Here is a 22,394-nt window from a genome sequence, read left to right on the forward strand (position 1 = left end):
ACCAGGTGGCATGATGACAGTTGAAGTCACCACATATGAGGAAGAGAGAGTTGGGATGAGTGGATAGAAGTTGGTCCATGTTGTCAGACAGTGAAATGTAGATGGAGTCATCACTGTTTGGGGGACAGTACAGAACACATATGAACAAAAGGTGGGAGCGGAGAGGAAGCCGTAGCCAGAGGTACTCCTGGGGGTGAGGAGGAAAGAGGGCAGTGCAAGGAGAGTGAGGAAGAGAGTTTTTGATAAAGATAGCCACCCCACCACCAGGCCGAGGCTCAGGTCTATCATACCGGAGGAGGGAGTAACCAGGAAGAGATATTAAGGAATCAGAGACATCTTGAGGGAGGAAAGTCTCTGTTAAGCAGATCAAGTCTGGATTGTCAGAAGCAACCTGTATGGAGAGATCAGTCAGGTTTGAGCGAAGGCCCTGGATGTTTGAGGTCCATACCGTTAATGAAGAGAGAGGGGGAGCATCAGGTACAGGACAGGGGAGGGGAGGAGTAGGGTAAGATGAAGGATGAGAGGGGGAGGTAGGGAGAGCTGTTGATAGTGTGTCAGATATTGCAGAAGAGTTCCAAGAAAGGGAAGGATGAGGAGGATGAAAGGTTTGATGGTAAAGGGATGAGGCACAGTGAGGGGTTGTTTGAGGGGGGCAGAGGAAAGTAGAAGGTTTGGGAGGGTGGAGGTATGAGATAGAAGGGAGACGAAGTGGGGAGGAGGCAGCTTGGAGGAGGAGGGGGGAGGAGGGAGAATCGGAGAGGAATGGTATGGGGGGAGAATTGAATGGGAGGGGTTGGGGGGGGAGTTTTGTCATCAAATTTTAATGCAAATCATACTAAAATAATCAATTTGGTGTCTGTCCATCTCTCTGTCTGTCTGTCTTTTTGACCACGATACATTGTTGTTATTTTCCAATCTCAAACAAACTTGACAGGAGGACTAAGGATCACATGAAGGAGATTGTAGCGACTTAATTTGCCCTCCTCCCCAAAGGGTTTTCCCTCCTTTGACAAACGCAGTGTTAACGTGTACACTGTATAAATAGCTTATCATGGCATTTCGTGAGACAGCCTTTCCAGAAATAAAAAAAAAAGTTATGAACCACAAACATGTATGATTACCTTTTTTAACAATCGCTACTGCTGTTTAACACGAAACTGAAAGGGAGGAAACACGACGTTTTTGAGGCATTGTATGCTTATCACGTCCACCACAGACCAACGGACCCGAACCTATATCTACTGTAATCTATAAACCCCAGAGATGATAATGACACGACCCTTCCTGCCACTCCAATAAGGAGTGAGTGTACCAGTTAATAAAATATGCTTTTTTTTGTTTTGCTGTTTTCGTCAAGTTTAGTTCGAGTACAAAGTAGACAGGGCGGGCCTTGCATTTTGAGATGCTTTCTCGTTTATATATAAAAAGACATTTCACAGCAAAGTTGGCTATGCTTTCCAAAAAGGTTTGCAAAGCAGATGTAGACTGACTGATACTGCAGGTAGCTGTTTTGCAACAGACACTGTTCTTAGCAGTGGGTGGTTCTATGTCTTTCTCAGACTGCAATCAAGCAATAAGTTGCATTTTACCACGTATATTGTTGCGAATATGGAATTTGGCCTCCATATCCGCTTGTAAATATTCCCCTATTTCTCCAATACTCCCCAACTTTCCCCAATCCCCCATTCCCTAGTCCCATTGTCTGTAAACAACAATCAGTAGAGCCGACCTTCCCCTTATTCCCCCATTAAATGTCGTGCCCAGGTCCACCGCACCACACGTAGACAACTTTCGGACATCTTCCTAGTTATTCTTAATCTATGTCAGTTAAGGACTCGTTTCCATTAATTCTGACTCTTCGTTGCACCAGAATGTGATTATATGGCATCAGTAGTGAGTTTAGGACCTTTCCCATACCTCCTTCCATCTTCTTCCCCAACAATTACAACAACAACAGAGGAGATGGCGGCGGCGCGGGGGAGGATGCGTCCTCGCACCGGCTCGATTAGCGCCATTGACCACGCGCTCCACGGGGTTACCACGGAGGGGCTGGCTGTCAGCTCCTCCTCAAGGGCGGAGCCTGGTAACCCCCCGCACCCATCAGAAGGGCGGACCGATTCCATCTGGGGCGGCGCTAGCGAGCCGAGGGCGTGTCACTCCCCGCGGGATATACGTGGCGACTTAGCGGACGTGACGGGAGATGCGCCCCCAGCTGGAGAAAGAGGTACCTGCGAGCGCTGAGTCAGATGCGCCCCGCCTGAGAAAGAACGTTGCCTGCGATCGCTGAGAGAGAAAGACCCGCCTGAGAAAGAACGTCCCCTCCGAGCGCTGTGACCTCCCCGCATCTTTGGACCGGACTGTACCCTGCTTTGAGCCAAGAGTGCACCTTGAGCCATCGCTATCTGCCTTTCCTAGCCATCAATCCCCGTGTGAGTCAGCCGTTGTCCCGTTTACCTGTCGTCTGTCCGGGGTTAATATAAGAGTGTGTCTAAGTGCTTGTCTTTCTGTGCTTTACCTCTAGCCCCTGTAATCTAACCTTTCCGTACGAATACAATTGAGAATCGAAACATTGGTGTCTGTCATTATAACCCAGCCGGGTGTCTTCTTTTCCTTATTGATCCAGCGTAGCGCGGCTCCGTCAACGTTCGAGTACAATCGGGTAATTTGTGCGGACACGACGGCCATTCCGCTCGGCCCACTTTAACATCAAAGTCGTGTCTGTAACAATTGGTGTCGAGGAGTGAGATTCGGACCCGGGACTAAATTAGTTAGGCCCAAATTTTGGGAGGGAAAATCGATTCGGAGCGCGTACTGCGCTCGACAAAATCGAGCCGGAGCGCGGTCCCGCGGTTACTGCGCTCGCCGAAATTATAACGAAAAAAAAAAAAAATTTGGATTTGTTTTACGAAACTCGAATTTTGCAAGTCGCGCTATGGCGGATCAAGACGGCTGGGGTCCGGTAGCGGAGAGTGAAGCAGGGTCGGTCCAGGACCAAATTGAGGGACATGAGGGACATGAGGAGAGCGAAACAGCGAGGGTAGCAGGCACGCAAAATGGCGCCTCGCAAGAGCGCGCGGTAGCCGAGCCCGCTGTATCAACGGGCTTTAACATGCAGCCGATTGACATACAGGCCCTCATTGCGCAGCTACAGGCAGCTGTACAGATGAGTATGGGGAGCCAAATTGAGCGATTGGGTGAGCGATTGGAGGGCCAAATGGGGGTAATGGGGAACCGGATGGAGGCTCAGAGTGAGCAAATGGGGGTAATGAGGGACGAAGCGAGGGGTACCGGTGAGGGGTTAGACAACGGGATAAAAGAAGTGAAAAATGGGTTAATGGGGGTAGAAAATAGAATGGCTGCCCAGGAGAATCAGATAGAGGGAGTGAAAAATGGGTTAGAGGGGTTAGAAAACAGTATGGAAGGCAAATTGAGGGACATGAGGGACCAAGCGGAAAGGGAAGTTAAACAAATGGAGCAGCAGATAGAGGGGGTCAGAATGGGGGTAGAAACGAAATTGGATGCTCACAGGGAGGAAATGGAGCAGATGAGGGTGGCATCTGGGCAGGAGATGCAAGTGATGGGAGAAGAGATCAGAAGAGGTGTGAGTGAGGAGGTCGGAGGAGTGCGCGAGGAGGTGAGGCACTGTAAGGAGCACATGGAGAAGGAGGTGAGAAAGGGGACTGTAAAGTTACAGGGGGGCATAGAGGTCCTGACGCAGGAGGTGGAACAGCTGACGGAGGGACAAAAAGAACTAACGGAGCAGGTTCAAAGGAACACTGCGGTATTAGGAGGTTTAAAAGCGACACAAAACGACATAAAAAACGACTTGATAGCGACAAAGAGGGAATGTCAGATGGTACGTGAGGGACTGACAACGAGGTTGGACGAGGTGGTAGAGGTAATGGAGACGAAGGACCGGCAGGTGAGGACGCACCTGGAAACGGTCAAGGTAGCCTTAGAGGATGAGCTTGAGGAGACGTACCGGGGAATGAAAGAGGTGAAGCAGAAACTAGAAGAAGTGGAAGAAGGGATGAGCGAAATTAAGAAGCGACGGAGAGGGGATAAGAAAGAAATAAAAGAGGAGATAAAAGAATTGGTCCAAAGTCTGTGTTTGGATCGTGATGATGTGCTCATTAACCGGATGAGGGATTCGCAGGTGATGGAGGAGAAGCGAAGAGGAAGAGGACCCGGTGTAAGTGGTGACCAATATGGTCGTGCGTATGATGCGCCAGGGGATTTAAGAAGCTTGGGGGTCGAGATAGACCCGGGTGTTCGTGAGAGGCCGTTGGTGAAGTGTGCGACAGGTCTGGTGTGCGAAAAAGGAGGTGTGCAAGAAAGTCCGACTCTGGGGTGTGTGAGGAAAAAGTGTGTGCCAAGGAGTGAGGGTGCTGGCGAGAGTGAGTCGGTCGTAGCGCGTGTGCGAGGGGGCACATGGAAGCGCGGTGTGGTGAGTGTTACAGAGGGTGTGACGGGAGAGTGTGCGCGAGAGAGGTGTGTAACGGACGGGTGCATGAGGAAAGAGTGCGCTGTCAAAGGCAAGGAAGAATGCACACCTGTGGTGAGTGTTACAGAGGGTGTAACGGGAGTGTGTGCGCGAGAAAGGTGTGTAACGGACAGGTGCATGGGGAAAGAGTGCGCTGTCAAGAGTAAGGGTGAGTGCGTTGTCAAGAGTGGTGGTGAGAGTATTGAGAGTGACAAGGAGAGTGAGTTAGTTGTGACAGGTGAGCGAGGATGTACACCTGGGATGGAAGGATGCACACCTGGAATGGTAGAGCGTGAGTGGGAATGCACGCTGGAATTAGTGGTGAGGCACGTGGTTGGGTGTGCGAATGAGAGCACACCTGTGATTGTCACAGAGGAGGTGACCGAGGAGGGGGCGCGAAGAAGTGTGTTGGTGAGGTGTGCTACCAACGAATGTGTGCCAAAGTGTTCGGTGGTCAGGTGTGTGACCAAGGCTGTGAGTGGAATGGGTGTACCTGGGTGTGTAAGGAAAGGTACGAGGAGCATGGGCACGGCTGGATGTGTGAGCAAGGAACGGGCTGCGGGGTGTAAGCGTCCAGGTGAAGCATCGACGTTAGACGGGGTAGAGTTTAGAACGACTTATAGCCGAATCGGGCCCTCGGTGCGTGCTGGGCCTCGCTTTGAACGGCCGCGTCCGTGCTCCACTAGGCGGAGCGGGCAGCTGGATAGAAAGGGTCGTCATGGCGACCACTTTTTGGTGAGACGTGCCGGCAGGTCGAGATCGGGACAGTGGATGGCTCCGTGCCGAGGTGGTGCGTGGGATCTCGGCACGGGTAAGCCCCCGTCCCTGCACCGAGTGCCGGACGCATCCAGCCGCTGGCACAGAACAACCCGCATTCATGGCTTGGCTTTACGAAGCCGGGCTTTGGACAGGGATTGGCGCACCGAGAGGTATTAGTGAGTAGACTGGGTGATGAGGTTAGTGTTTTGGACCCAAAATTAGAGAAAAACAAAATTTGATGATTGGCAAGGGATTGGCAGTAGTGATTGGCAGATGATGGGCAGTGATTGGCCAAATTTTTGATTTGTTGAAATTTGATGTGCAAAATTGGTAGTGAGAGACCCCCGACGTGGTGGGATGGCATCCCTGCCACCCTTTCCATGTGGGGGGGCAAAGGAGCACTAGATTATGGGGTGTATGGCAGTGAAAACTAGCCCGGGTGGGTTAGGTTATTAGTAGGGATCTAGAAGAGATTGACATTAGGTAACGTTAAGTTTAGTTAGTGACTGATACCTGTAGTGGGGACGCAGGTAGATTAGTGTGGATGATAATGACGAGGGAGCGCAATAGTTTAAAGGGACGACTGGGAAGCGCAAGTTTCAGAGGGGAGTAGTTAGCTGAGATGATGCCGTGTGTGTGAGGATTGAACAGGTGAGAATTGAACAGGTGTGATTGCACAGGTGTGCAACTGGACAGGTGTGATTGCACAGGTGTGCAACTGGACAGGTGTGTGGAGCAGTGTGTGAGTAGTGAGTGTTGTGGATCAGCGCGAATGCGCTTGGGGAGAGAAGGGTGCAGGTGGCACCAGGTGTGAGAGCACAGGTGTGCAAGTACAGGTGTGTGGAGAGAGTTGGAGTAAGTGGTACGGAGTGGTGTGCATGGTGCGAAGGAGTGGATGGGGGAAGAGTGGACCCCTTTCACGAGTACCCGGGGCGGGTAGTGTAAGTGTTAGGTAGAGGGTATAGGTAAATTGTGGTTGGATATTGGCATTTGTGGTGCGGTTGCAGAATGGTGTTGTGAATGGGTGCATTAGTGTTGTGGAAATGGCTGGGCGTGTAGCCTGTTAGTGCGTGTAGTTGGTTGGGCACTCCACCACTGTGAGGATGTCGGCCAGGTGAGGCCGCAGGTGGGCTCTGGGAGCCGGTAGAGTTGTGGATGGGGCCCGAGGATCCGGAGGATGGACCCGGGTAGCCCAGTGCCAGAGAGGGCACCGAGTGGGGAGAGTGCCAGAGGGCCTTCCCCTGGTAGTTAGGTTAGGGTAAGGAGCAGGTAAGCTCGGAGGCAACTGCAGTGGTGGAGGTGTGCAGGTGGGTAGACCCACTGGGAGAGGTACACGTCGCAGCCCAGAAATTGTACGAGGGCACCGGGAGATGAATCGGGGGAGTGAGACCCCAAATTGAAGAGCACCACAGTTTGGCCAATGGGAATTGGTTTTTAGAACCCATAGTGTAAGAGGGCCAATGGTTTGGCCGGAGAAAGACCCCGGGTAGTGTAAAGTTGTTAAAGTCACTTAGGAAATAGTTAGGATTGATGAACCTGTCGCACCATACGCAGCCACTTACCTGTGGTGATGATGATGACTCCACACCGGTGTTTTCTTTGTTTTGTTGCAGGAGATGAATTGCTGTGTGGATTTGTGAGACGCATCACGACGTGGATGAGACATTGGGGTGATTCCATCTCTCCCTCCCTAGGAGGGACTGATGATGAATTGGTGATGGCAAATTTTGATGTTCAGTTGAAAATGGCAAATTTGATTGGTTAGGAGGGAGAGAAGACGAATTTGGTATATGGGAGGAACGGGGAAGACAGTAGGGATGTTTGTTGATTTGTAAAGTAGATGTTTATGAGTAGTGTTGTGTTGTGTGGATACAGTAAGGGGTAAGGGAGGGGCCATGTAGGTTACCTGGTGGGGGGGGGGGGGGCGTACGATAGGAACGTACCTGTCTCACCTGGTTCCCATGTGCCCCCAGTGTGCATTACCTTATATTGCGTGCACTTTTGCGCCCTTACCACCTTACTCACTTGTCTGCTTCTTTTGTCTCCCACCTCCGAGGATCTGGCTTTGGGGTAGAGAGAGAGGAGAGAGAGGTGCTGGCTGCGCAGTTGTGGGCCTGCACTTTCGCTGTTTGCTGCCGGGATCGATACACCATATGGACCGCAATGTTTGTGGCCACCCACAATGGACCGCAGTTCGTTTGCGGCCAAGCACCACCCGGGGATGGACCTATGGGTCAACGTGGCACCTATGCCATACAGGTGAACCACTTTTAGTTAACACCAAGTGCACCACAAGAAGAGCAAGAGACACCTGCAGGGTTAGGGGTTGTCGAATTTATTTTTATTCCAATGAACAATGGTGACTGCACCGATTGGTGGTGGGGTGGTGCTTTTGATGCTGGGACGGGGTGCTCTGCACGTTATTAAAGGCCGTCGGCCACAGAGCACTCGTGGGTTGGTGTATCGATGTTGGCAAGCGCGCTCTCTCTATGCATAACATCTGCATGTGTTCCTCCAAAAACAGGTCCTGGATCGTAGTGTAAATAGCAGCGTAGTCTTGTAAATAATGCTCCCTACCGGCTGTATGTGTAGTTTGAGAATTCTTTCCGGATTCGGTTATCCTGTGGGTGTGTTTCTGTGAGGAGAAGGGTGCAACGTCGCAGGGGGACATATTTACTCATTTGTGAATATCTGTAAAACTGTCGCACTCAGGGTAGAGTTAATAGTAGAGGGAACTACATTGCGTGCCACACTAAAGTAGGTAAAAATTTATCGGGTCGGGACGCCCCGAGGGTAGAGAAGGGTGCAATGTTGCGAATATGGAATTTGGCCTCCATATCCGCTTGTAAATATTCCCCTATTTCTCCAATACTCCCCAACTTTCCCCAATCCCCCATTCCCTAGTCCCATTGTCTGTAAACAACAATCAGTAGAGCCGACCTTCCCCTTATTCCCCCATTAAATGTCGTGCCCAGGTCCACCGCACCACACGTAGACAACTTTCGGACATCTTCCTAGTTATTCTTAATCTATGTCAGTTAAGGACTCGTTTCCATTAATTCTGACTCTTCGTTGCACCAGAATGTGATTATATGGCATCAGTAGTGAGTTTAGGACCTTTCCCATACCTCCTTCCATCTTCTTCCCCAACAATTACAACAACAACAGAGGAGATGGCGGCGGCGCGGGGGAGGATGCGTCCTCACACCGGCTCGATTAGCGCCATTGACCACGCGCTCCACGGGGTTACCACGGAGGGGCTGGCTGTCAGCTCCTCCTCAAGGGCGGAGCCTGGTAACCCCCCGCACCCATCAGAAGGGCGGACCGATTCCATCTGGGGCGGCGCTAGCGAGCCGAGGGCGTGTCACTCCCCGCGGGATATACGTGGCGACTTAGCGGACGTGACGGGAGATGCGCCCCCAGCTGGAGAAAGAGGTACCTGCGAGCGCTGAGTCAGATGCGCCCCGCCTGAGAAAGAACGTTGCCTGCGATCGCTGAGAGAGAAAGACCCGCCTGAGAAAGAACGTCCCCTCCGAGCGCTGTGACCTCCCCGCATCTTTGGACCGGACTGTACCCTGCTTTGAGCCAAGAGTGCACCTTGAGCCATCGCTATCTGCCTTTCCTAGCCATCAATCCCCGTGTGAGTCAGCCGTTGTCCCGTTTACCTGTCGTCTGTCCGGGGTTAATATAAGAGTGTGTCTAAGTGCTTGTCTTTCTGTGCTTTACCTCTAGCCCCTGTAATCTAACCTTTCCGTACGAATACAATTGAGAATCGAAACATTGGTGTCTGTCATTATAACCCAGCCGGGTGTCTTCTTTTCCTTATTGATCCAGCGTAGCGCGGCTCCGTCAACATTCGAGTACAATCGGGTAATTTGTGCGGACACGACGGCCATTCCGCTCGGCCCACTTTAACATCAAAGTCGTGTCTGTAACAATATATTCCTCCAAAATGTGAATGACTCGCAATCAAATGTGGTAGTTCGCAACAAACTCGTTCCCCTACTCTGCCCAAAGGCAGATTTAATTATGTCAAAGCAACCTCGTGGCAAATATTACACTGGGTGGTTTTCCCAGCAATAGTCAGGGCAAGAATTTGGAATTTGACCAGGGTGCAGGTGATGATTCGCCAACTCTATGTGAAAGACACCATGGGATCTGTAACATCCACCAAATAATGCTATCAGATGGGATACCCAGCTTAACGTCTATCCAAGGGCCGGCACACTTGGTGATGCCACGCCCTTCCGGTGAAGCACCAATCCAACAGTTTGGGAATCAAATCCGCATTGGGAATCAAATGCAGGCTATACAGCACAAAGGTAAGTGTGCTACCTCTGTACCATCCTGTCAGACACCATCATGCTGTGGAACTTGCACAGCACAGTATGCATACAAAGGCACATGCATTAGTAGGCATGGTAATCATAGTTTTGCCTACCTGCGGGCTGGCATCGAGCACACACACTTTCCCAGCATTCATCACGGTACGTATTGCATCTACAGTGGTACCGTACAAATTCCCCTTGTATTCACCATGCTCCACCAGCCTGCAATTCACAAGTGATACTTTAATTAGTGGGTAGCATGTTTAATGCATTTCACAACAACAACTTCAACAATAAGGCTATTGTGCCAGAACATGTTTGCATAGTTTTGCACAATTATAATCTGGACTGCTTGGCCATGCCCACAAGGCCTTGGGACTCTATAAAGCTCTATATTCACTACAAGTTTACAAAATTCTACTTCATCGGCCACTGGAACAATGGCATCTATAGAAAAAAAAATCTCTCAATATTATGATAAAAATCTAATTCTAAAATAGAAAATATTCATATTCATTGTACAAGACTGCCCTCTGGTGACTGTAGGACATCGGCCTTGCTTTAAGAGAATGAGAATTGTAACTTCACAATTGGTTCAGCTACAAACTAAAGAAGACTCTGAGACTGCACTGGCAAGCCTCCGAGTCTCCCATCAAACTATCTGGCATTATAATCTTCCAGTTTCAGCCTATTCCATCAACGCAGGAAAATACGAAGCACTGAGTACCAGCTTTCTGGTAATTCCCTGTGTGTCGCAAGAGGCGACTAACAGGGTTGGCGGCAGGAAGGGCATCCGGCTGAAAAACACTGCTTCAAAAAGGGGACCACGGTGCCCAAAAAGGCCAACCCCTGCTCTGCAGGGAAAAATGGCCTCTAAAGGTGGTTCCTATATCCACCCCATACCTGTTATTCTGAAGATTTGTTTCAAAGACATGGCGAGAGACAAAATTGTATTCCTTGCCCTCCTCCTCCTCACTCTTCTTTTGTCTTGTGGTGGCTGAGGTGGAGAGTTGGAGTATGGGGTGAATGACTGTGGTGCTAGAATCTAACATTCTGCACACTCAATACAGGTGGGCGTCATTCCAGGCTTTCCATTATACTCACTTGGGACAGTCCCTTCGTAATGCTCAGGATTGCTTGCTACAAGCTTTCTCTTCAACTCACCGACTCCAACACCAGGTGGTCCTGTGGAAAATAAAAGAACAAAACTTGTACTTCGATAACAGGCTTACAAATAAAACATCCAAAATATGATAGACAAATGCAGGACGAGAACACAAGAGACTGTTGAATCAAAGTTAGTACATGGACCACCTTTCTATGTCAGAATCCAGACAAGCAAATTAGGCTTCAATTATAACTACAACTTCGATGTTGAGCTTCTTTTTTTTCTTTTTTTTTTGTATACAACATCGAGGCTCGTGAAAGAGCTAACATTAATCACACAAAAAGTCACACAGACACATAAAACACAAAATAAGGGGAGTGGTAGACAAGATAGGGAGAGAGGGGGAAGGAACAAACACAACATTTGAGATCAAGGACATTGAGAGAACTGTAGGAGGGAGAGGGCTTGGGGGGGAGGTGGGAGAGGTATAAAACATATGGACACTGCAAGGACTTCCAGGAAAGAAGTTGGAATTTCAAAAAAGTGTATCTGGGGTGAATTAGCGGGGGTAGAAAAGATCAAGGTTTTGGATGGGGGAAGATAAGAGATCGTGGTGAACAGCTGTTTTAAAGACCTGGAGGGAGGAGTGGGATCGAAGGGAGTGAGGGAGTTTGTTCTAGAGGCAGGAGAAAAGGGGAATGAAAGCGTGAAGGTGAGCAGAGAGTCTTGATTTTGGCAGTTTAACCATAAGAGGGTTGCTGGCAGATCTTGTGTGACCTATAGGAATATTTGGGGGACAGAGCACAGAGAGAGTTTGGGGAGCAAGGCCGGAGAGGAGTCGGTGGAAGACAAAGACCACCAACCTGCCTGCGGTGAGTGAGTGAAAGGCCCTCGGAGTTAGCTTCATCGCAGGAGATTCCAATGATTCTGAAAGCTTTGGTTTAATTGCTATGCATTGTTGCCAAGACATCTCAGAGGAAGCAAACGTGCTTTGAGTTTAGTCTGGGTTCAGTTAAAAAGATGTTCAGACACGCATCATGATCATCCACATGATCATCCGCCTGCAAGTACAATACACCATCCTATTACTGGATATATAAAATAAGGCAATTCATGACTGATCATGATTGGGAGCACCTGAAAAACACAGATAATCCAATCTCCTCCAAATTTTGCATATGTGCTGGGAGTACCCAGAGTCAGGTCGTGGGCACAACAAAAAGAAAATGTCCCCCCCCCCCCTCCCCCAACCTCCATCCCCGCACGCGTGGGGAGCTGACTTACGATTTTCTCCTGTACGGCTGATCCAATCTCCAAATTTGCATACGTGCTAGGTTCTCATAGGGGATGGTGGTTGCTAGTTCTTATAAAAAGGATGTACATGTCAAGTCTCAATTTATTCATGAAAATCAGATTTCTTTTCCTTTTCATTTTTCACTGACTCACTGATGGGAAATGCATGCTCATGGGTTTCACTCAATTACAACTCAAAGTTTTACAAAGGTGGACTTTTCGCTCTACAAAGCACAGGTTATATAACCACCTTGTGAGATGAATGGTGATAACCTATGCTCTGCCGAATTAAAAGAACCCCCACACATACCAAAGGCAAAATGATATGCAAATGGGAGGTAAGTAAATAGTACTTGATGAGTTGATCTTTCGATTCCAGTGGACACCTGCATTTCCAGTAGATACCTGAATATATATTTTTAAAATTTGAAAAGAACCTAACACACAAGCATGAAAAAGGTAAGGGATGGGGAAAGTATATTACATATATGAAGGGGATGAGGGCTCAAATATATAAACTTTGTACTACTTCGCAGCGGAGCTCCTTGAGAAGGTTTGGTTGAAGACTGCAAAAAGCTGACAAGTAAGACACAAAAAGTCAAAAGCAAGACTGCAGACACCATTTTATAGATCAAACATGTCATGAAAGCAGGAGCTTACCAACGAGTACAACAAGGCGGAAGGGGTCAGGTGGCATGCGTTGGTACTGGATCACTTCCTCATAGGTGGGTGGCTCAAGTGTCTCATACTCGTGGCAGCGCTTAATGTCAAACATCGACTTTAACACCCGCCGGTTTCGTAAACTCTGGCGGAAGCTCCGTCGCAGCCCCGCTGAGGTTGAGGGAGAAACAGTTGGATTAGAAAGTTAATAAAACGAGATAAGGACAATTGACGGAAGTTTGGGGAAAATAAAAAGTGGAAAATAAGTTCTTCCAGTGAGAGCTTAGAAAAAAAAAAGGCAGACAGGTGGTAGGTGAATGTGTTGTAATGGACGCAAGTAAAAGATGAAGTGAAAATTCAACCAAGACCAAGTTAAATATTCTGTAACTACCTCTAGTCTAAATTTTACACAAACTTCAAATAGAACATTAGGATTTCACTTTTTGACCTTTCCCATTTCAGATTTCAGATTCCATGGAAACATTAAATAAACATCCAAAACCCAGCCCAAATAACATCATTTCCTTTATAGGAATTGAGCTTAACCTCTTTAATTTAGAAAAACTCACATAATGCAGTTATCTTGGCCAATCAGGCTTGGCCATGTGATCGAAGGATCGATAATTCTAAGTAACTTGTACACAGAGCATTGTATACACATGTGCATGTATGAACTGATGACACCTTGATGCGGTAATGACCAGAGGATTGTGTAGGTATTTTGTAACAAAAACGCATGCTTGCACTTGTATCTGTAAACGTACAACATTCACAACAAGTCCAGTATCGTTTCCATCGCCCCAATAATGGACAGTCCTTGCCTGCAAGTTCTAGCTTCACAGTCGTAAATAAATACATGGTGGTTCTGGACCACCAAGCCATAGACGATCTAGCCATCTGGCTCAGGAGAGTTCAAGGTCCGTTTGAACTCTCCTAATTTTAGCATCAACCCAGCTTGTATCAAAACAAATACCATTTGTATCCTGGTATACTGCCACATCCTTCAAAACACCAGCCATGTTGTATGAGATATAGGAGTCCTGCTGAAAAATGGGTGCCTATTATTCCCTTTTATGATGAAGGTTAAAACCTAAGCATCACCTGGAATGAAAAAGTTTCAAACACCCAGATTCTGCAGTGTAAAAAAAAAAAAAGTACATCATCTACACAATTCTTCAGCAACCATACTCCAATGGGTGTGGACTTCCTTTAGATGAAAGACTCCAGAATCCCAAAGTTCATTCTCTGGTCATCTGAAAGTTCACTCTCGTCGTGTCGGCAGATCCAAGTTCAGATGGAAGGATAAGATCAAGACCGATCTTCCGAGTTTTAACATCTTACATCATGATTGAGATCACCTCGCACAAAATTGGAATGCTAGAAAGTGTAGTCTTAAGGACGGTGCTGACCTGATGGAACAGCTGCAACCGGAAGCCTACAGTCAACGAAGGAGGGAAAGGAGAAGCGCTGCACAGTACCCGACAACTTACATCTGCATAAACCTGTCAAGCCTGCTCTCAAAAATATTCAGAGCACGTATTGTCACCTGATTAGTCACATGAGGGCTGAATACAAGTGAACAGTATGAACTCCATCGTCTCAATATAGATGGATATAGAAGGCCAGTGGTGTGTGGACGCTTCCCCACATTTCAAATCGCTCTATCTCCATCATTTTCACAACTCAAAGGTTGAAAAAACCCCGTAAATTGACCCCTATAAATGTCAATAGAAAACTAGATATCAAAAGTGATAGTCAAGGATAAGCATCCCCAGCAGCCTTGATCCAATGATGGCAATATTATTTTCGGACTGCCATACGACCTTGACAGATCGTGTAAATTATGAAAATATGTCCCCATATACAACCTATCCATACAGCTCAGCATAATAAAAATCAGAGGAAAATTATTCAAGTTATGATCAAAAATGTGTTTTATGTCGTCACAATTCGAAAAAAAGCAGGTCAAGGACACTAATCAAATATCAGGTGCACAACTTCATTGCAGGTTCACTATTATGATGCAAGAACATCTTTGAAGGCCAAACGGTCTTGAAGATACCGCATTGGCAAAATTGAGTGATCACCAAAAATAAAAATAAAATAAATAAATAAAACAGCATTTTTTTTTCTTTTTTCTTTCAGACCATTTGACGTTTACCTTTAACTTGGAGGGGTGTGATGTAAAGGAAGAGCATAAATGCATCTTGCTCTAAGCTTATCCAAAGAGGGCAATTTCGTTCCGATTGGACAAACCTCAGTCGAGTTATGGTGAAGGATGTTAAACCATCTATAATTAGGCCATGACCTCAATCAGGTCAAAGTCAAAATAAGTTTATGTCAACCAACATACTTTTTATTCCCATTATTGAAACAAAATTGAATTCCGAAAATTCCAACCGGCTCCAAGATACAGCTCAGATATTGGCACAAAAAAAGGACGAAAAAAAAAAACCTAAATGGTGGTTTAGTACTACTGGGGGTCTAAGAAACTCTGGGGTACCATTATAAATGTGGGGCGCCAATTGTAAAAACAAACCCCACAACAGGTATAAGCCTCCCCCTATCCTATTGGGAGAGGCACAATAATATTTTCAAAACTTGACAAGGAAATCACGTCAACATTTTGAAATGTAATAAAACTTCAGACCGTTTAAATTGTTGCAATAGCCAGACCGTTCCGGTTGCCCCGGTTCAAATCCAGCAAGTAATCTTGAAACCACTGCGACTGTCACCCGCCCCAAAGACTACCTGCTGGATCTGCATCCGACGATCACGTTACCATACAGATTTTAGTCCCAAAAGTGGGCGAGGATCACGCCGATAGGTGAGCACGTGCCTGATCTAATAAGGCCGAGCAACCTTGATCAGGTGACGCGAGCACATCTGGCAGTGTTAACCACAACCAAATCACCTTAACAGGGATTTAAGCAAAAACAAGACAAAGCTACCAGAACAACCATAATTCACCCAGAGATCAAGTCAGGTTTATAATGTCTTTGTTGGCACACAGGGTATGGGGATACCAAAAACAAGCAATAACAATAATCATAAAGCAAGCACCTTAGTGCTCGAACCGACACACCCTCAAACAGACCAAGTGAACAAGCGGGATGACCTTAACTAACTAACTTACAAGGCCTTCAAGCATTCCATGATAGTAAATCAAGGGGAACAAGACAAAACAGAAGAGGTACTTTGTTTAACCGTAACAGGTCTCAGACAGGTCCAAAGGTCATCTGGTAGCACCATGGAGTTCACAGCTCAGCTGAAGGAATTCTTGCTCTTTTTTTGTGAACCCTACCACGAGGACCACCAGGACTACGCAAGACTGCACCCCCAAAACCCACTACTCTGAACAGGATCTCTCCCACCAAATTGGATCACGAGCACCAGCCGACAAAATTGCTAGAAAGGCTGGCTCTGTGCATCTCCTTTTATCACTGGCCTCGGAGGTGGAGCTTCTCTTCTAGGCCCACCTACAGGGCTTCTTGATCAGATGAAGGTGGACCCTCCTTCGCAGACCCTCCTACACTGCATTTTGATCCACTAGAAGCTTGTTTAGGAAAATATAGATGGCACTTCCCTTCAAAAGCCCGACCTACAGGGCTTATTGATCCAATGAAGATGGAGCAGGTTTATGATGTCTTTTGAACACTTCCTGGTCTTATATTTTGAACACTTCCTGGTCTTTTCTAGAGTTTCGTGATCTTAGCCGTGTTCAACTGGCCTGTGGCCTCTTCGGATGGAACATAAAAGACAGATTTGGGGAAAGAATCAACGAACAAAGCAAAAGCATGGTGGATGCAGAAACAAACATGATGTTGGGGGTTGGGGGGAGGTTGGGGGGTGGGGGGGTGGGGGAGGGAGGGGGGAATCATGTCTTTTTATCAAGTGCACAACACATTCCTATTGCACCAATAGTACAGTATGCTTACTCTGAACAAATACTCAGAAATAACTAGGAGCCATGTGCACAACAATATAAGTAGGAGGAGAGAGCACAGTGATGTATGCAATACTGATTTGATAAACAAAAAAGTAAAACAACATGTATATCATTATCCTATATAACCAAGTAAAAAAAAAAAAAAAAAATGCAAAAGGATGTCGGGATAACAATGCCAAAAAGGTATGTAAACAAGGTAGCGATAGTAGCATGCAAATATACAAAGTGTATCCCTACATTTGTTTTTATTGTATTTGTGATGCAATCAACCTGTATGTCAAGGAATATAGCTGATTTTCACGAGTCACAAGTCATACACATACTTTGGCTTCAGAAAGTATTCCACCGCTTGACTATAGCCTAAATTTAAAATTAATTAAATTTAGATTTTTTGGCACTGATCTACACATTATACGCCATCATGTCAATGTGGAAATTTCTTAAAGAAATTATTACAAAATAAATGAAAATGAAAAGATTAAATATCGTCAGTCAATAAATATTCAACTCCTTTGCCATAACACCCCAAATTGAGATCAGGTGCATCCAAATTCCTTTGATCATCCTTGAAATGTATCTACAACTTGATTGAAGTCCACCTGTAGCCAAATCAATTGATCAGACATGATTTAGAAAGAAACACCTTTCTATACAAGGTCCCACAGTTGACATAGCATGTCAGAGCAGAAACTCGACCACAAAGTCCAAGGAACTGTCTGGAGAACTCCAAAATAGAATTGTGAGAAGGAATAGATCTGGGGAAGGTTATAAAAACAATTTATAGTGTTGAAAGTTCCCAAGAGCACCGTGAGCTCAATCGTTAGGAAATGAAAAGAATATGGAACTACCCAGACTCTTCCTAGAGCCGACCATCTGACACCAAACTGAGCAACCAAGCAAGAAGGACCTTGGTCAGGGAGGTGACCAATACCCCAATGACCACTCTGACAGAGCTACAGAATTCCTTGGCCAAAGGAAGGACAACAGTCTCTGCAGCACTTCACAAATCTAGGCTTTATGAAAGAGAAGTCAGACGGAAGGTATCCCTGAGAAAAAGGCACATGACAGCACGCCTAGAGTTTGCAAAAATGCACGTGAAAGACTCAAGAGCATGAGGCAAAAGATTCTGTGGTCTGATGACTAAACTTGAACTCTTTGGCCTCAATGCAAAGCGCTACGTCTGGTGGAAACAGAGCACAGCTGATCACCCATCTAACACCATCCCAACCGTGAAGCATGGTGGTGGCAGCATCATGTTATGGGGATGATTTTCAGCGGCAGGGACTGGGAGACTTGTAAGGTTAGAGAGAACAATGAATGGAGCCAAAGTACATTCCAACAGGACAATGACTCCAAGCATACAGCCAAAGCAACACTGGAATGGCTTCAGAACAAGAATGTGAAAGTCCTCAAGTGGCCCAGCCAAAGCTCAGACTTAAATCCCATTGAGAATTTGTGGAAAGACTTGAAGATTGCCGTTCCCAAACGCTCCTCATCCAACTTGACAGAGCTTGAGCAAATCTGCAAGGAAAAATGGGAGAAACTCCCAAAATACAGATGTGCAAAGCTGATAAAGACGTACAGAAGACTTGAAGCTACTCGAAGCTACAAAGGCACTTCTACAAAGTATTGACTCAGGGGGTTGAATACTTGTGAAAATTAGATATTTCTGTATTTCATTTTAAATTATTTTGTAAAAATTTCTGAAAACAAAATTCCACTTTGACATTATGCTGTACGTGTAGATCAGTGACAAAAAAAATGATAAATTGCAATTTCATCCATTTTAAATTCAGGCTGTAATACTACAAAATGTGAAAAAAAATCAAGGGGTTTGAATACTTTCTGAAGGCACTGTATACCAAGCTGGTTGTTACCACATGCACGCAAAGCGAGGAGCAGAGTTAAGAAATTGGTTAATGCCTGTCCATAAGTTTGTCTGCCTGTCTGTCTGTCCACAAACGTCAGTTTACAACTTAACTTGAATTGAATGTTATATTTTGAACACAAATCAGAAAACGAACTTGCCGTTTAACATCACTTTGATTCTGAATTCATCCAGATTGCACATACACAGAGGAGTGAGATGTTTTTCTTAATCTGACAGCCTGTTTGGCAGTGAAACAAATTTGAAATCATTGCAAACTAGAAACTTGCCGTTTTTAAGAACTTCAAAGGACACAAAAACAGGCACGAATAACTAATGGGCCTGTTAGGGTGATGTAATAGACATTGGGTAAAACGTATTATCCCACAAATTTTTGATACCACTTTTACAATCTTTACTTTATTTAAACCTAAATATATACTTGGAACACTTTGCAACACAAATCACTTCTCAGAACCTCCAGTTTGGCAGTACTTGGACATGTTCTATAGGGTGGTGTATAAAGGTGGTTGGTGTACGAAACTGCTTCAATAGTGCTAAACTTCTAGAATTTTTTGAACGATTGTTAAAATCATCATCTTATTTAAATTGAAGTACTGCATATACTTGAACACTGCATGGGGTACCGTGTTCAATGAACTCTAGTTGTCTACTTGTAATTGGCTTGCTGCCACATGCACTGCTAAAGCCTGACTGCACACAGGCTTTTATAACATAAAAAAAAAAAAACACCATTAGAGGCCATTTTTCCCCACAAGCGGGGGTTGGCCTTTTTCGGGGACTGTGGTTGTTGTTGTTTTTTGGTCCCCTTTTTGAAGCAATGTTTTACGGCCGGATGCCCTTCCTGCCGCCAACCCTTTTTGTCGCCTTTTTACGACAAACAGGGAATTACCAGTGAACTGGTACTCAATTTGCCGACCTCGGAAGGATGACAGGCTGAGTCAACCCCCCTGGCGTTAATTCAGCGATCGACCGGGATTCGAACCCAGGATCCTAGGATCCTAGGATCCTAAGCTGGCACCCTAGCCGCTAGCCCAACACCAGGCTTTTATAACATAGCAGATGTAAAATTGCTAACGGCTGGGAACTTACCAGATTACTGGCATGCTGAGCTGACGACAAAGGCTAACAAGAAAGAGCAATCAGAGAGCGCAGACCCTTGCCAGGATGGGTTTTGTGTGGTGTAATTTTTGGGGTGTTTCTGAGCTGCTGTGTTTGTGTGGTTTATTGACAATGTAGATTTATGTTCAATCCAATACGGCTGCCAAAACACGTGACTGATGACGTCATCAATTTAATTCTCCAATGTCATTTTTGTGAAGATCATGCTCAAGAAATTTCAAACTGACAGGATAAAGTGTTCTACTTGTGTAATTATGATGTCATAATGAAGGCACCAATGACATCATCATGAATATATTGTTGCGAATATGGAATTTGGCCTCCATATCCGCTTGTAAATATTCCCCTATTTTCTCCAATACTCCCCAACTTTCCCTAATCCCCCATTCCCTAGTCCCATTGCATGTAAACAACAATCAGTAGAGCCGACCTTCCCCTTATTCCCCCATTAAATGTCGTGCCCAGGTCCACCGCACCACACGTAGACAACTTTCGGACATCTTGCTAGTTATTCTTAGTCTATGTCAGTTAAGGCCTCGTTTCCATTAATTATGACTCTTCGTTGCACCAGAATGTGATTATATGGCATCAGTAGTGAGTTTAGGACCTTTCCCATACCTCCTTCCATCTTCTTCCCCAACAATTACAACAACAACAGAGGAGATGGCGGCGGCGCGGGGGAGGATGCGTCCTCACACCGGCTCGATTAGCGCCATTGACCACGCGCTCCACGGGGTTACCACGGAGGGGCTGGCTGTCAGCTCCTCCTCAAGGGCGGAGCCTGGTAACCCCCCGCACCCAATCAGAAGGGCGGACCGATTCCATCTGGGGCGGCGCTAACGAGCCGAGGGCGTGTCACTCCCCGCCGGATATACGCGGCCCCGCGCCGGATGTGACGTCAGATGCGCCCCGCCTGAGAAAGAACGTTGCCTGCGATCGCTGAGAGGAAGAGAACCCGCCTGTGAAAGAACGTTACCTCCGAGCGCTGTGACCTCCCCGCATCGTTGGACCGGACCGAACCGTGTTGATTCTGCCCCGAGCCCAGGTGCACCTGGAGCCACCGATACCTGCCTTTCCCTGCCATCAACCCCCGTGTGAGTCAGCCGTTGTCCCGTTTACCTGTCGTCTGTCCGGGGTTAAGATAAGCCTGTGTCTAAGTGCCCATCTTTTCTGTGCTTTACCTCTAGCCCCTGTAATCTAACCTTTTCCGTACGAATATAATTGAGAATCGAAACATTAGTGTCTGTCATTATAATCCAGCCGTGTGTCTTCTTTTTCCTTATTGAGCCAGCGTGGCGCGGCTTCGTCAACGTTCGAGTACAATCGGGTAATTTGTGCGGACACGACGGCCATTCCGCTCGGCCCACCTTAACATCAAAGTCGTGTCTGTAACAATATATTGTTCCCCATTGGGAGTACTTGCCAATAAGACATGTTTCAATGTAGTCCATGGAGCAGTTTCGGAGATATAGAGGTGCAAAAGTTTTCGGTTTTTCCCAAGATGGTGCCAGTACCACGTGACCGATGACATCATAATTATCATTAAAAATTCTACAGAAGTAAGCGCTCCTATCGTGAAAATTTCCTGTCAATAAGACCAACAGTTGCAGAGAAAATCATGCTCATCCTGTGTGGACAAACAGACAGACAAACTGACCCAAATGCAATACCCTCTTCCTCTGGCGAGTGCAACTAGAATGGCACTCTGTAGAAAGCATACCTCCACCAGGCTAAACAGTTCATGTTTTCTATCCCACCTACAGGCTGGATCTGAATACGTACATGAACCAAAATCTAATCAGCTTGTTATTGACATCTAATCAACTCATCCATCTAGTTTTGTCATAATCGGTACACAACTTTTTTTAAATATCATGCTCTAATATATTGTTTTTGTCCCCATCTCTCAACGAAGAAGAATCACTTTAAAAAAACAAATCGTATTCGGATTCAGATCTTCACCAAAATATAATCGATTCGTCCTCGTCACACACCTAACCTGTCCACCAAGTTTCATCCGAATCCCTCCATAACTTGAGATATCGTGCTATATAGTGATTTTGGCCCTATCTCTCAATGGTGAAGAATTACCAAAAAATTATAGTATCTGGATCAGAATCTTCACCAAAACCTAATCATTTCGTCCTTGTTGCACATCCAAACTGTCCACCAAATTTAGTCCGAATCCTTCCATAACTTTTTGAGACATCCTGCTCATTGACAGAGAGACAAAAACAAACAGACGGGGATGAAAACATAACCTCGATCCATCTTAGGTGGCAGAAGTAAATATAAAAACATTATTCAGGAATAATGAGGCTGATGAAATGTTCAACAGATACCAATACAACATTTGACTGTGGTCTTTAAGCGTACTAACATCGTGAGGTAAGAGTGGCATCTGGTGGTGACCTGCCAAAATATCTATCACAGCCAATTGTTGAAATATAGAATCAAAATAACGGACAGTAAAAAATAAACATAGGCGCAATATTCCTGGCACTCACCTGGTAGAATAAACCGTATACTGCACTGACTAAAGGTATTTTAAACCAATTTCAATGGTTGCTAGAAGACAGGGCAGCATGTCGAATCATACTAACATAATCATAAGACTTTAAACATACTAACATAATCATAAGTGTACCTCACCTCCTCAGAACCCAATTTTTCCAATGCCTTGAACAAACATTGATACATCATGGATGATGAAGGTTGTGGTGAAGTTTCATCAAAATTGTGTGTGTAGGTTCTGCCAAAAGATCTGCCAGCAAATAAAGATATCAAAACAAAACCAATGCCAA

General features: G+C 46.1%; 1 protein-coding gene across 1 annotated transcript in view; it reads right to left on the reverse strand.

Moving 5' to 3' along the window:
* MPP7 (MAGUK p55 scaffold protein 7) overlaps positions 1-22,394 on the reverse strand; it is a 162,389-nt gene that overhangs the window by 15,415 nt on the left and 124,580 nt on the right. The window contains exons 12-15 of the mRNA XM_068127153.2: positions 12,632-12,802; positions 10,675-10,755; positions 10,474-10,567; positions 9,684-9,792 (exon numbers count right to left, since the gene is read on the reverse strand). Coding sequence (XP_067983254.1) covers positions 9,684-9,792; positions 10,474-10,567; positions 10,675-10,755; positions 12,632-12,802 — 455 coding nt within the window. The remainder of the gene's footprint in view (positions 1-9,683; positions 9,793-10,473; positions 10,568-10,674; positions 10,756-12,631; positions 12,803-22,394) is intronic.

Source organism: Myxine glutinosa, chromosome 10 (assembly GCF_964187855.1).
Source record: "Myxine glutinosa chromosome 10, kmMyxGlut1.1, whole genome shotgun sequence".
In the NCBI taxonomy this organism is placed as follows: Eukaryota; Metazoa; Chordata; class Myxini; order Myxiniformes; family Myxinidae; genus Myxine; species Myxine glutinosa.